At 47.0% G+C, this 13,200-nt stretch overlaps 1 protein-coding gene across 3 annotated transcripts in view; it reads right to left on the reverse strand.

The window, feature by feature from the left end:
• The window catches only part of TP53BP2 (tumor protein p53 binding protein 2), a 46,667-nt gene extending 34,862 nt beyond the window's left edge, over positions 1-11,805 (reverse strand). For 2 of the 3 annotated variants that reach the window (XM_038176428.2, XM_038176427.2), the window contains exon 1: positions 11,307-11,805. In XM_038176428.2, coding sequence (XP_038032356.1) covers positions 11,307-11,333 — 27 coding nt within the window. In that variant the 5' untranslated portion in view covers positions 11,334-11,805. Of the gene's footprint in view, positions 1-10,650; positions 10,802-11,306 lie in introns of those variants that run through there. The other variant, XM_072035540.1, reaches the window with a different exon arrangement.
• Positions 11,806-13,200: the final 1,395 nt, after the last annotated feature.

The raw sequence follows: 13,200 nt of genomic DNA on the forward strand, positions 1-13,200 counted from the left end.
TTCAGTGCTTCAGTTCAGACCTACTGATGAGGAAGATAAAATTACAACCTTCCTGCCAAATTTAACAGAAAATCATCATCATCCCAGTTTAGCTGGTTTAGTTTTGTAAAATCTGTCAGACATAGCGCATGACTGGTAAATAGAGGGTTCCTAACTTACACCCTCCTCTTTCAGTAGTGCATTACACATAAGGTCATTAAGAGGCGATCTTTCCAAACTAAGAATTTCACTCTGAATCCACATTACATTTTTCCTGACCTATTTTCTTCCATCATCCCTAGACACAAGAACAGAGCAAAAGTCCTCCCAGAGATCTGAAAGGTCCAGACAAACAAAGCTTATGATTTTGGATGAACACCAAAACCAGGAGCACCACGCTTCTGCACACTCCGCACACCTAGGGTTAAACCACCACGTAGCACTGAAGGCAAGGGCGTCTCAATTCAGTGGGAGATTGAAAAAAAAAGCCACTTGTACCTTAATGCTGCAGGTATTTATCACAACCTTGGCACTGAGCAGAAGGAAATGTTCCAAAACATATGGGCCAGTTTGTTTGTTTTAAGGGAGAAACAAAATTGGTTTCATTAACATATGTTAGAAACCACAGCCTTTTACTGAGCACCCATAGCTGCCAACGTGTCACGCATAGATCATTCTGTTCAGACCTGAATCCACGCTTTCCACACTTGGATTTACACCAATTTTGTTAAACAACTGCAAGACTTCAGGGTAAACAAATCCTGACAATGTTCTTTACATCGTACAACACCACAGCATGTTCATGGGCCTCTTCCCGTTACCATCTGTGCATTGGGGTTCCTCGCTTTCACATGTTCCCCTCAAGTATTCTTCCCCTCTCCCCATTCAGAAGCTCTCTCCCCAAATCCTTCCGGATGGCTCCTTAGAGCCGCCACTTCCATGCTGTTAGACATTTCACAAAAAAACACTGCAAGCTGACAGGCAGAGAAGTCAGCCTACATGCAGTGTTTGGACTGCCGATGTCGGCGTCTTGCTTGGAGCTTGCTCCTCCTCTCCTCGTGGAGTCAGTGAAAGGAGGATTTGGTCTTTGGAGACGGGCCCCTTCAGTCAGGCTCTGCCTTGTCATCGGTGTTCAACACAGCCACGAAGGCTTGGTATACATGAGGAATGTCTTGTGTGCCTGCAAGTGATACACTTCTACCTAATTCTTACCATAGCTACTACACTGGCAAACATAACTGTCTAAATCCTGTAAACTACAGTGAGGTTCACATTTGCTTCTCATCTGATTCCTCAGTATCACAACACACAGCACCTAGCAGAAGAGCCTAAAGCCAACACAATGTCCATGCATAATGAATGGGGTTATGAACTCCAACTCAAGGCTGAATCATCTCAATTTTCTGTGCTTGCACCAAACCCAGAGACAGTCTTTGTAGTAAATACATAAATTAATTAAATCAAAAAGAAACTAAGCTGTTCTTGCTGTTCTAGAACATTATATCCTCCCGTTGGAAATAAACATTCTTGTTAGCTCAGCTTCCTAGACAGCCGGAGGCCTATGAGAAGCCATACCAAGTGCTCCCCACTGGGACACCTGAGAATGACACCTCTCAATATACCCCATTAAGATGCATGTATATTCTTACAATGGAAATATATATACACTTTATTTTTTTTTTCCTGCTAGAAGTAGTAGACTTTGCATGAGACAGGACTCTTTCACAAAGGAAAGTGAAGGTACACCTGTACCACAGATGAAAGCATATTTAACAGCCTACACCTCAAAAGAGCAGGTAGGTTATCACAGCAAAGTGGCAACTCTACTACCCACACCATACTGCCTGCTGGCTAAGGCAGCAATTTGTTCTTGGGTTTAAAAATACCAGTTTTCTACTCTTCCAGCCAACGTATAACAATCTCACCAATTAAAAGATGAGCAGCGTTCGTACCCGGGAGCACTGTGCCTCAGCCCACCAGAACACGCAGGGCGAACCCACGTTCATCAGGTGACGAGTGCTCAGCCCACACACCGAGCTCATTTATCACCTCCTGCTTACCTTCTTTTTTTCCGTGAGTTGGTATCTATATCACGCAGTCTCAAAAAAAAAAGAAAAAAGAACAAGAAAAAAAGAAGTACAAGTTCTGCAATTTAATAGTAAAACGAAGCAAATTATGTAGCAGGTTGGAGGTTTACTCCATTCCCAACTACTTCACAGAGATGAGCACCAGACAACTCTGAAAATACCACTCCTTACATCACGTTAAGACACTCCTCCAGGAACACAGCTGTCAAAATCTTGAGTCCTACTTCCATGACAAATCTCTGACAAAACGAAATGCTCATGACCTGCAGAGGTAGGTCAGTGAACACACCATTTCTGGAACCTGAAAAAATGACACACGTCTAACCACGCGGGTAATTTTGGTGCAGGAAGAGTCATAGGATATACTGTTTGGGCTGCTCTATGATACAGGCTGACCAGTTTGCTATCCAGAAGTGCATTATAATGTGAAACTCCAGCATTTTAGTGCACTGCCCCTGTAGTGCACTTTAGTAACATCTCCTTTATGCTGCAACTCTAGAACATGCTGTTCCATCACCTTCCTTCAGGACAAATGGAAATGAAAAAAACAGGAATTTCAGACCCCAGAGCACAAGTCTGCATGCTTTACTGCTTTCAAGGTCAGCTCTGGCTTCCTATATACTGGCTGCCAGGGAGAGAAGGCTTCCTGCTATACGAGCTTCTCACTCTCACCAAGATAAATATATGTTTTAGTCCAACTTAATCCTTGCAGTAAGTGAGAACACCCAAAGGTGGTGGAGAAACACCCTCTGTTACCATCTCTCAAGACAAGATGGAAGTCAAGGAAAGCATGCGGCAGCAGCCTGACTGCTACCGCTTAACCCACCTAAACAGTGAGCTGCCCGAGGCAACCGTCGTGTCCTTCTCCAATTCCCCCATCAGGTCAGATCACGCAGCCACATGGCAAATCACTTCCATTATTTGAACTTTTTTTGCTCCTTTCTGCCTTTAGTGCAGGTGTTTTTCCCCTCTCACTCCACTGTCACCCAGCACCTTGCTAAGTTCAAGGAGAAGCTACAGAAGACATGTGGCTTTGGGTGGGGATGGAAATCAAAGGAACAAGAGCATCCATTTGAGCAGCACCCTACTATTAAATTAATTAGGTGTAGCATCACACCATACCCTTGGAGCAGGGTAACCCTTTCCAATTTACCACCAATTCTGGGTGGGAGCACGCTCCTGTTTCAATGGGAGTGTGCCCTGAAGAATGACCTCCACTTGTCAAACTCAGATGACTGCTACTTCACTAAAGAGCTATCTGCCCATGGATGGCAGTGCAGGCAACCAACACAGCCACCAGTGTCTCTGTGTCAGAGACAATCACCAGAAATGTCTATGCTTGGTGACCGTATTTGTTTCACAACAACTGCACTTCTTATCCAAAGCCATAAAGAAGAGCTTTTGTCCTAACACTTCTGGGCTGCAAGCATGCAGGAAGTCATTAACAACCATGAATAAAATTGTACGATAGTCATATTCAACAGGCACAGAAGACACATTGAGCTTTTGCACCAAAGCATAGGGATCTTTTTATTTTGAAAGAAAAAAGGGACTGGTGGGGAAACGATGGATAGTCAACCACATTGTAATAGGATATGTACAACTCACCAACTATAGCAGAACCACAGGAGAAACCTTCCCCACCAATCTGTCACCCCACCAAGCACCTCCCTTGATCAAACCCTTGCTCCTGTAACGCAGAGCTTCTCTAAAGTTCACGCTTTTAACTTTCATCAGCAAACATTCGGCTTCTACAGCACTACGACAGGAGCTGCAGAAGGCTGGCAGATTGTGCAGCTGATCGCCGTCTGACGGGTTTTATTTAAGAACCGCTCACTCCCAGGGCCCTCTCCAGGCAGGACCAGGCTGTACGCAGACCCCAGCTGAGAAGGCAAGGCAGGGAGAGCAGCGAGGCAGGGAGAGCAGCGAGGCAGGGAGAGCAGCGAGGCAGGGAGAGCAGCGAGGCAGGGAGAGCAGCTCACCAGCACAAGGCAGCGTGGCACCCTGTCACGAGCAAAGTCGCGACAGAGGTCCTCACAGATGGCTGTGTGTGAAATGGTGGGCACTGAGGTGATGTCTCAGCAACTTTTATTGATAATAACAAAGTAATGAGGAGATAAATTAAATCAACATTTGTACTATGCAGGGTTCTTCAACAGGCTGCTTTTACCCCAAGAACTCCAGAAATCATCCCCCTCGGCTCATTAGTATTTGGTCATTCTTTCAGCTTCCCTGGAGGTAGGAAATATTTTCTCTACCCCAGCTTCACCAACTGCTGTTTGCACGGAGCTCTCTAAACAGCGATGGTTTTGTGCAATAGTGGGAAACCACCCTGCAGAAAGGCCTCGTGGGCAAGACCTATGCACAACAGCACAGGAACAATGCTGCACGGACAAGAGGCATGCGGTTCTGCTCCCACAGCTTCCTCACCCAAACCTTTACTTGTAGTAAAGTCTGCTCTCAAAATGCTGGAAGATACACCACAGGTAGGAGTGAGGAGGGGATCACGTTTGTGGTGTAACATTTGTCAGGAATGCTGCTCACACGTGACCCGTGGCAGTGTTGCTTTGTCGTTTTTCCTGTTTCACAACAGAGCTTCATGGAGACCTCCAAGGGAGTCTGGAATACTTTGCTTGGCCCCCGAGCTCCCTGCTTTTCGTGACTCTGTGACACCTCTTCCCTTCCCCATCTGCTTGCCTCTTGGAGCCAGAAATCAGTCACAGTTACTGCTAGGTCAGCAAGGCTTTCCTGTAGCGCTTCATTACCTTGAGAAACAGTCTCACTGCAGCTGAGATCAGAGTATCTCTACCAACTTGCAGGAATCCCACTTCATGGGGTTTTCCCAGCCCTGCAATGCTCAAAGCCTCTCACTCTCCTGAGAAGCCGGGGCAGGAGCTGTGGATCACTGCCCTGCGTGACCCAGATAGCAGTTTGGGTGAGGTTCTGCATTTGGGGCAGCACACACTTATGTCAGGTGGAAAGCAGAGTGAAGAGAGGTGTCCGGACACACTGAGAAAAAACAAACCACCAGACAGACTGCCACTTTCAAGCAGCAAGGAAATCACTGATTTATAACTGAGCACAGCGATGACAGGAGCAGCTGAAGAACAGCTCCAGCTACAGGGAGTATGATTCTTCTTGGACATTTCTGCATAGTGTGTTGGCCCAACCCATTTGCACAACTCTGCAATCCCTTTTGCAATAGGGATGCTCTACATCAGTGCCTGAGTCTGGTCATGTTTCTGATTTGCATGTTGCAGCATACAGGTAGTTCAGTGCAGCACTGGGCTCAGATGGGATAACAAAGACTCCATTAAAAAAGAACCCTCTGAAGATCTGAGAAAACATGATTTTCCTCTTTTAATGACAGAGGGAAACCTAAGATAAGAAAAATACACAACTCCTGAGACTCTGCCTTAACTTTCAATTTAAAGAAACAATGGGATTTATTGCAGTAGAGGGAAACTAGTAATCGAAGCCAAGATCTAAACTGTTCCTTAAGCAGTTAAGCCTCACAAAATAAAAGTATCAGAGAACAAGAAAAAAATCACATCTTGCCAAAAACAACAAAAGAAAAAACATACACGTGCCTCTTATACAGTGAAAGGGGAACATTCCCTTTACACACACGTAAAAGATGTATGAACAAACATCTCTTTTGTGGACTGATCTCAAGCATCAACAGAACAAACCATCAGGCTTTTTTACCCTACAGAAGGAGGGACACAGGAGATGTAGGCACCAAGGAGACAAAATTCCTGCAGACAAGTTCATTTAATACTGCAGTACATATTTGATTTTAACATTTGTGTGTCTTAATTTGCAAAAAGATTATATAAAAATATGAGAGTAGGATTTACGTAAGAGGTCACGGCAAGAAGTGTTCTAATTCCCCTTTTTTAAATTAGATGCCAATAAAAGCTAGGGTACAACACAGCCATTCATCAAAGGTTCGGATCATGTGAACACCTGGAAGCATCACTGTAGCATAGAAGAAATCGCTTCCGAAACAAGGTTACCATCCCACTAATGAAATACTTGGCATTAACACCACAGCAACAACAACAACAAGGCTCATCATTTATACATAACTGGATTTGAGCTAAGCATCCACGTAACACTATTACTATGGTGAAACAACTGATGAGGACACAGGCATGACTAATTAAACACTCAGAGAGAACCGGAATATTAATGATTAACAAAAAGCAAATAACTAAACCAAGTGGAAAAATGCTTTCTGCCTTTTAGCCTGCCCAGCATCACGGCAGTGTAATGATTACTGCTCTTTCCCCAATTCATTTACTGTGCCCTCTCCGTAAGCGTTAATCCCAAACCACAGCATGAGTTATCTGACACTGTTTTAAACAGCGTTTCAGGTCTTTCACGTTCCACTGAAACTCCTAAAACAGGTAAGCAACAGTGACTAAGGTAATTAGGTCTCTTTCATGTGACGTCCAGGAGTTCTGGTGACCTTTATACACATATCATCTGACTCTCTGAGAACTGAAGATCAAAAAAAAATTGTTTTGCCTGACTCAGAAGTGACTCAGCTGCGAGAAAGCAGGCCTGAAGATAATAAAACTGAGAGCAAGGAGGAGAGCTTTATCTGCTCATTACCTTGCGATGTAATTACAAGTTCCTTTCAGTTTCCAGAGCATTAAATAAGTTTCTGCAGGAAGCTGACGGTGCCCAGCTAAGAGTCCTGAGGTGCCCTGTGAACCCAGGCAGAAGCAGCCCTCCCCGAGCTCTGCCACCCAGCCTCGCAGGGCAGCTGCACTCAGGCTCCTCGGGGTGACAGCGCTGCCTCCTCCAAGAGGCTGCACGGCAGGACTCTGACTGGCATTAAATAAACAAGCTGTGGGAGAGAAAGGAGTCCCCGAGGCAGACTGCTAACAGGGACAGCAGGCTAAGCAAACGGGGCATTTCCATTTCCGAGACTGTTTCTCAATCAATAGCCTGAAAGGAACGCTATGCACAACGCCATTTCCACTCTGCTGGGTTATTCCTCTGAGGCAACCTTTGTACCTGCCCCTTTCAAAGTCCGACTGACTTGCATGTAAATTCATCTCACAAAACAGACTCGATCACTAATAAAGCAGAAATCCCATCTGGGGGAAAATAAATCCCATAAATTATCCACCTATCCCAAACCTCACCTCTGCATGCTAGCCCTTGAAATAATAAATGCAAGAGTCCCACAGGGCACTGACACCCTGAGCTGTTGAACAAATCAGAAGCAGCATAATTAACAGCTCTCCTGGCCTACACAGCTTGATCTGGCATGAATTCGCAATATTACCCTTCCCCCATTTCCGATAAAAGCCACATGAAGAAACAAAAGGTGTTCAACATACAGCTGAGTAATTTGGCTCAAACGTTTCAGATGGAGGGCTAAGGTGTTTAAGAAAGCCACCTGAGAAGCTAAAACCATTTCATATAATTCATGAAACAGAAAAGATCACATTGTAACAACATGAAAGAAAAAAAAAAAGTACCCTAGAAAACTCAAGGCAATGTTCTCCTATCATTAATAGTGACGGACTGTAAGAGAAGTGTGAGAGGTAAGAAAGGTCACCAAAACAGCCCCCTAAGTGTCATTCAGCACTCCAGACAAAATGCTTTAAACACTGAATACCACGTGAAAATGTTTGAATACAGCTGCAATACTGCCACTTTTAAATGTCTAACAATACCCAGAAATTCAGTTAAAAGAACATACAACAGATACTAAATCAAATTAGGAGATAAGGCACGTGCTTAGAAGAGCTCACTCTGAAGTTCCATTTACGCACTGAAATCCATGGAGGCAGATGAGAAAAACAGCGCGATGTGGTTGATAAACTTGATCACTGCTTAAATAATTCACAGACTACAGGAAATGGGACTGAGATGACACAGATGACTTGCTGGTATCGTAGCAATCTGTTAACTCTACCTGGGGGTCAGTTTATTTATAGACTTATAGATGACGCTCGCCTGAACATGAGCCGGCAGTGTGCCCAGCTGGCCCAGAAGGCCAACGGCATCCTGGCTGTGTCAGGAACAGTACTGCCAGCAGGAGCAGGGAGGTGATCGTGCTCCTGTACTCGGCTCTGGTGAGGCCGCACCTCGAGTGCTGTGTTCAGCTTTGGGCCCCTCACTACAAGAAGGACATCGAGGCCCTGGAGCGTGTCCAGAGAAGGGCTATGAAGCCGGTGAGGGGCCTGGAGCACAAGGCGTGGGGAGCTGGGGGTCGGCCTCTTCTCACAGGTAACCAGTGACAGGACTAGAGGGAATGGCCTCAAGTTCCACCAGGGCAGGTTCAGGTTGGAAATGAGGAGACATTTCTTGTGAGAAATAGCAGTCAGGCACTGGGACGGGTTGCCCAGGGAGGTGGTGGAGTCACCGTCCCTGGGGGTGTTCAAGGAAAGGCTGGACGTGGTGCTTAGGGACATGGTTTAGTGGGTGACACTGGTGGTAGGGGGATGGTTGGACCAGATGATCTTGGAGGTCTCTTCCAACCTTAACAATTCTATGTTCATCTTGCAAAGTACAAGACATTCATTTCTTTTAAAACTTCTTAAACAGTAAGAAAAGCATTTCCAAAGAAAATCACCCTAGATGGACTAGCACTACACTATTTCAGTAATTCAGGATCTATACAGCAGTTCCAATTTACTGCCTGTTGGAACAAGCAAAAAAAAAAAAAAATATATATATATATATATATAAAATAAACCTTTTACATACATATATATGGTTTAAGATATATTTTTAAAATGCACATGTCCACAAACTGGTGCGTACTGTGATGAAACTCCCTATTTTAATCCCTACTTTAAAAAGGTGCCTGGTGGGCATAGCAGTTCAGAGAAGACCACTGAGAACGACTGGAATCTTGTCTAATATTTAAGGTGTTTTGATCCAAAAACTTCACTGGGCATTAAAGGGTAACTCAATTTCTGTTACCTCCTACAATCTGAGAAAAGCCTTTATCCAGCACGCATGACGCAAATTATTTTTCAATACATACTCATCTTTAGGGTAATAATGTAAAACCAGGGAGAGAGACCAATTATGCTGAAAAAAAAAACATGCTATTTTTGAAAGTGTATCCAACTCCTTTTCACTACTTAGCAGTACCAGTCACACTCCCACAAGCCTTTGGCAGATGAAAGGTAAGACAACTTCACACAGCTTGACAGTGTTAACCCTGTTATTACCTTCATCAGTACAGCTACACACAAATTACTTCGTATTACACTCTTACGCAGACTATTAATCACATTGTCTTGGCATATGGTTAGAGCAGCAGTTTAGCTCCTATCTGTCATCACCACAAGGAAAACGTTCCAATTTCAGGGAAGTCTCCAAAGAGTACAAGTAGTTATGTTTGTTACAGCAGTTTCCAAGCTTTTCAGAAGCAACCAGTACAGAGGTGAATTCCTGTTGGGCTTGTGATTACTGTGATCCCTACTCGGGGTCACAAGCCTTGCTATGCTATTTAATCCCTTGTCCACATTACCTTCTGGTATCACATTACGCTGCTCCCTCCTGACTTTCTTTGTACCTTTCTTTTCTTCCCACACCAAACTTTCAATTTCTTTGTAAAGAAAAATGAGAATGAGTTCAGCCATAAAAAATAAAAAAGCATAGAAAATAAGAGGATTTGAAAATCTGCATAAATACTTCATTAAAATAGTAGTGATTACTTCTGGCATTACCTCTTCCACACTTTTGTATTCACATGAGTATATTTACTATAAAATGATGTTTCAAAAGCGGCAAGTGGCTGTTTAGGCACCCTACAGCCAATGGACCACAAAACTTTTGAAATACCCTTTTTCACTCTAATCGTCGGAAACCTTAACCCTCTGAAGACTATACCCAAATTCAATTTGTTTGGGTTTTCAGTTTGATTTTTTTGTTTTGTTTTTCAATAGGTGGATTACAGTAGTAGTATTCATAACACTTGTATTTTTAATTCCTGCAGTCACATTCAGCTTTCGCCAATCTTTCATTATCCACAGTAAGCGCAACATGAAAAGGCTGTATCCGTCCCTTTGTTTAGGGGTTAAAAACCAGGATCACTAACGAGTTGAGTCATCTGCCAAAGAAGAGCCTGAGCCACAAGGGCAGTGCTTGCTCCAGAACTCGCCACCTGCCCGTGCTGGGGGGATGAGACGGCTCCTGCTTGTTTTCTCCCTGACTTGAACTCGGTGACACGGAATGGGCCAGCAGCAGCATCTCTTGGAGGTTTTGATTTCATACAGGGGTGCCTACCTAGCTCGGTTTCGACGTGGGTTGAATTAACACCTCGTTATCCTTTACTGCTTGTTTTCTTTGGAGCTTTCACGTGCCGACAACACCACGGTTGCTCAACACGTTGGCTGTTTCACCCGCAGTTAAGCTCATATTTTGTCTGTTCCTCCCTCATTAGCGACAGCAATAAAGTCGCCCAGCCCTCTCCAGCGCTCTGTGCCATCAAATTATCGCTCGTTATTTCCTCCTAATTGCACAGGCAGCGCCCCACGCCGATAGTTAGACACGGCGCTCACAGCATCCCTGCAACACCCCTGCCCTCACGGCACGGATTCCTCACCTCCTGGGACAGATCACCCCTGGCTGGCTCCAGCCAGCTCCTGGGAGAGTTAACACGGAAAATTCCCTGTGATAAAGGGGAAATACCCTTCACAGAGGATCACACGAAGCCGTCCTGCCGAGCTGCCCCCTGCCCCTGCCCCTGCCGGGGCGCCCCCCGGCCCCGCCTCCCGCCGCCAAGATGGACGGACACCATCTTCCGCCGGGAAACAAAGCCACCCCCCGCCGGCAGGCGCGGCACTTGGCGAGCCAACTTGAGGAACTTTACCCCAAGATTCATTACTTTTTTTTTAACAAAGAGAGTGAACAGCGGAGGCGCCCGCTCCCGGCGGGACAGCAGGGGGGGAAAACTTTGCGAGCGCTCCCTGCCCCGGCTGCCCCCCGGCGCTGGCCCCGCTCCAGCGAGCCCGTCTAACGAGTCGGGCCCAGCAAGAAAATCTGGAAAGAGGGAGAAAAAAAAATAAAAGAAAGAAATCCACCAAAAAAAAAAAAAAAAAAAGGGAAGAAAAGCAGAAGGGGGAGGGGAAGTCCGAGGAGGGGTAAGCGGGGGCAGGGTCTCCTCCTCCCGCAGCGCCGCGGGCTCCATTTCTCCATTTTCTGCCCCTTTCTCCAACTTTCCCCCCGAGCCGGGCCCCCCCGCGCCCTCCCGGCACTCACCGGCATCATCTTGGAGCCGAACCGCATGGGGGCGGCCGGTGCCGGCCCCGCCGCTCGGAGCGGGAGACCGCCGAGCTGGGAGCCCTGGGGCCTGCGCTGCTGCTGCCGCTGCTGCTGCTGCCGCCGGGACCCGCGGGGGGGGGAACCTGTTGCGGGGCCGCCCTGCCCGGCCGCTCCTCCGCTTTGTTCCGCCCCCGGCTCCGCTCCGAAGCGAGCCCCGAGCCGGCGAGGAGGAGCCGCGGCGCCGTGCAGCGCCCCGCCCGCCTCCGGGAGGGGCCCAAAGTGCGGGGAGCCCGCGGGGGGTCCCGGGGGGAGCCCGTGAGCGTTGGAGGGGCTCCGGGGGTGGGGGGGAGAAGTTGGGGTCCGCGGGGCGCCGTGCGGGGGGCTCGCGGGGGCAGCGCCGGCAGGGAACGCGGCGCCGGCTGCTCCTCCTCCCGGGGTGAAACCTGCCCCGTAACTCGACGGGGCGGGGGAGGGCCAGAAGTTGCCGGGAGAGCGGAGAGCAGAGCCCAGGCGGAATCTGTATAAGCGTTTATTTCATAACAGCGTTAACACCGGGCGCTCCGGGGCCGGCCGCACGGCGGCAGCGGGGCCCCGCTCCTCAGCGGCCGGAGCCCAGCGGGCGGCCCCGGCCCCCTCTCTCCCCGCCCGGCCCCGCTGCCAGCGCCGGCCAATGAGGCGGCGCCGCCCGGGCCATGACATCACCTCCCCCGCCGCTGATTGGGCGCCGCGGACACCCGCCCCGCGCCGGCTGGCGGACGGAGCCCCCAGGGGCGCGCGTGGTCCTGCCGCGGGGCCGGGCCGCGGGGCCAGCGGCGGGCAGGGGAGTGCGGGTAAAACGGGGTCACAGCCACCGGGAGGAGGGGAGAGAAAAGGAGAGAAGAGAAAAAAAGAGAGAAAATAAAAGAGGAAAGAGAGAAAAGAAAGAAACGGAAAAAAGAAGAGGGAAAAAAAGAAAAAGAAAAAAAAAAAGAAAAGAAAATAAAAGAAGGGAAAAGAAAGAAGGGGAGGAGAGAAAAGAAAAGAGAAGATAGGAGAGAAAAGAAAGAAGGGAAAAGCAAAAGGAGAGAATAGAAAGGAGAGAAAAGAGAAAATAGAAAGGAGAGAAAAGAGAAAATAGGAGAGAAAAGCAAAAGGAAAGAAAAGAAAGGAAAAAGGAGAGAAAAGAACAGATAAAATAGAAAGAAAGGGAAATAAAAAAGGGAATGGGAAGGGAAAGAGGAAGGGGAAGGGAAAGATATACCAGAATCATTCTTTTTCTCTCTGTGAGTGATCTACTTGGTCTGAACTGCAGCAGCCTGCAAAAGCAGGAAGGTGTTACAAGCAGTAGTTGTAGTGATGGTAAGTAGAAATCATCGGCATTTCTTGCCCTTAGTCTTTTCATTTGATGGATCTAGGTGGGAGGCTGGGAGACACTACTGTATTTCATGCCTTCACCACGCGACTCCAAACCTTCAGTTAATTTTCTCAGAGCAGTGTCTAAGCAATTTCCACAGCAACTTCTCACACTCTTTTCTTCTTCAGTGTGCCTAAAACTGTCTCCAGACCAGTCTTCTTTTACAGTCCCTGACACGACTATGAGAAGTATCAAACAGCAGACATCAGACAACATCTCTTTGTAATATCTTGTCATCATTTACAATATCTTATAAACTTTTTTATTATATTTATTTTCATATGTTGTGCCCGTCAGTGGTTTATATTGCTATAACCTCTTGAATTCTTCAGGAAAAAGGCGGTGAACCTGTTTCTAACACTGTTTCTATGACGGTAATTTGATAAAGAGTTTGTCAGAAGTCAACACAACATCAGTGCAACAGGAGGAGGAGGTCAACCGCTTCAGCTTTGCTACCCATTGCCACCTACCGTTGAAATCGCACCATATCGAACTTCA

Source organism: Anas platyrhynchos, chromosome 3, assembly GCF_047663525.1.
Source record: "Anas platyrhynchos isolate ZD024472 breed Pekin duck chromosome 3, IASCAAS_PekinDuck_T2T, whole genome shotgun sequence".
Classification (NCBI taxonomy): Eukaryota; Metazoa; Chordata; class Aves; order Anseriformes; family Anatidae; genus Anas; species Anas platyrhynchos.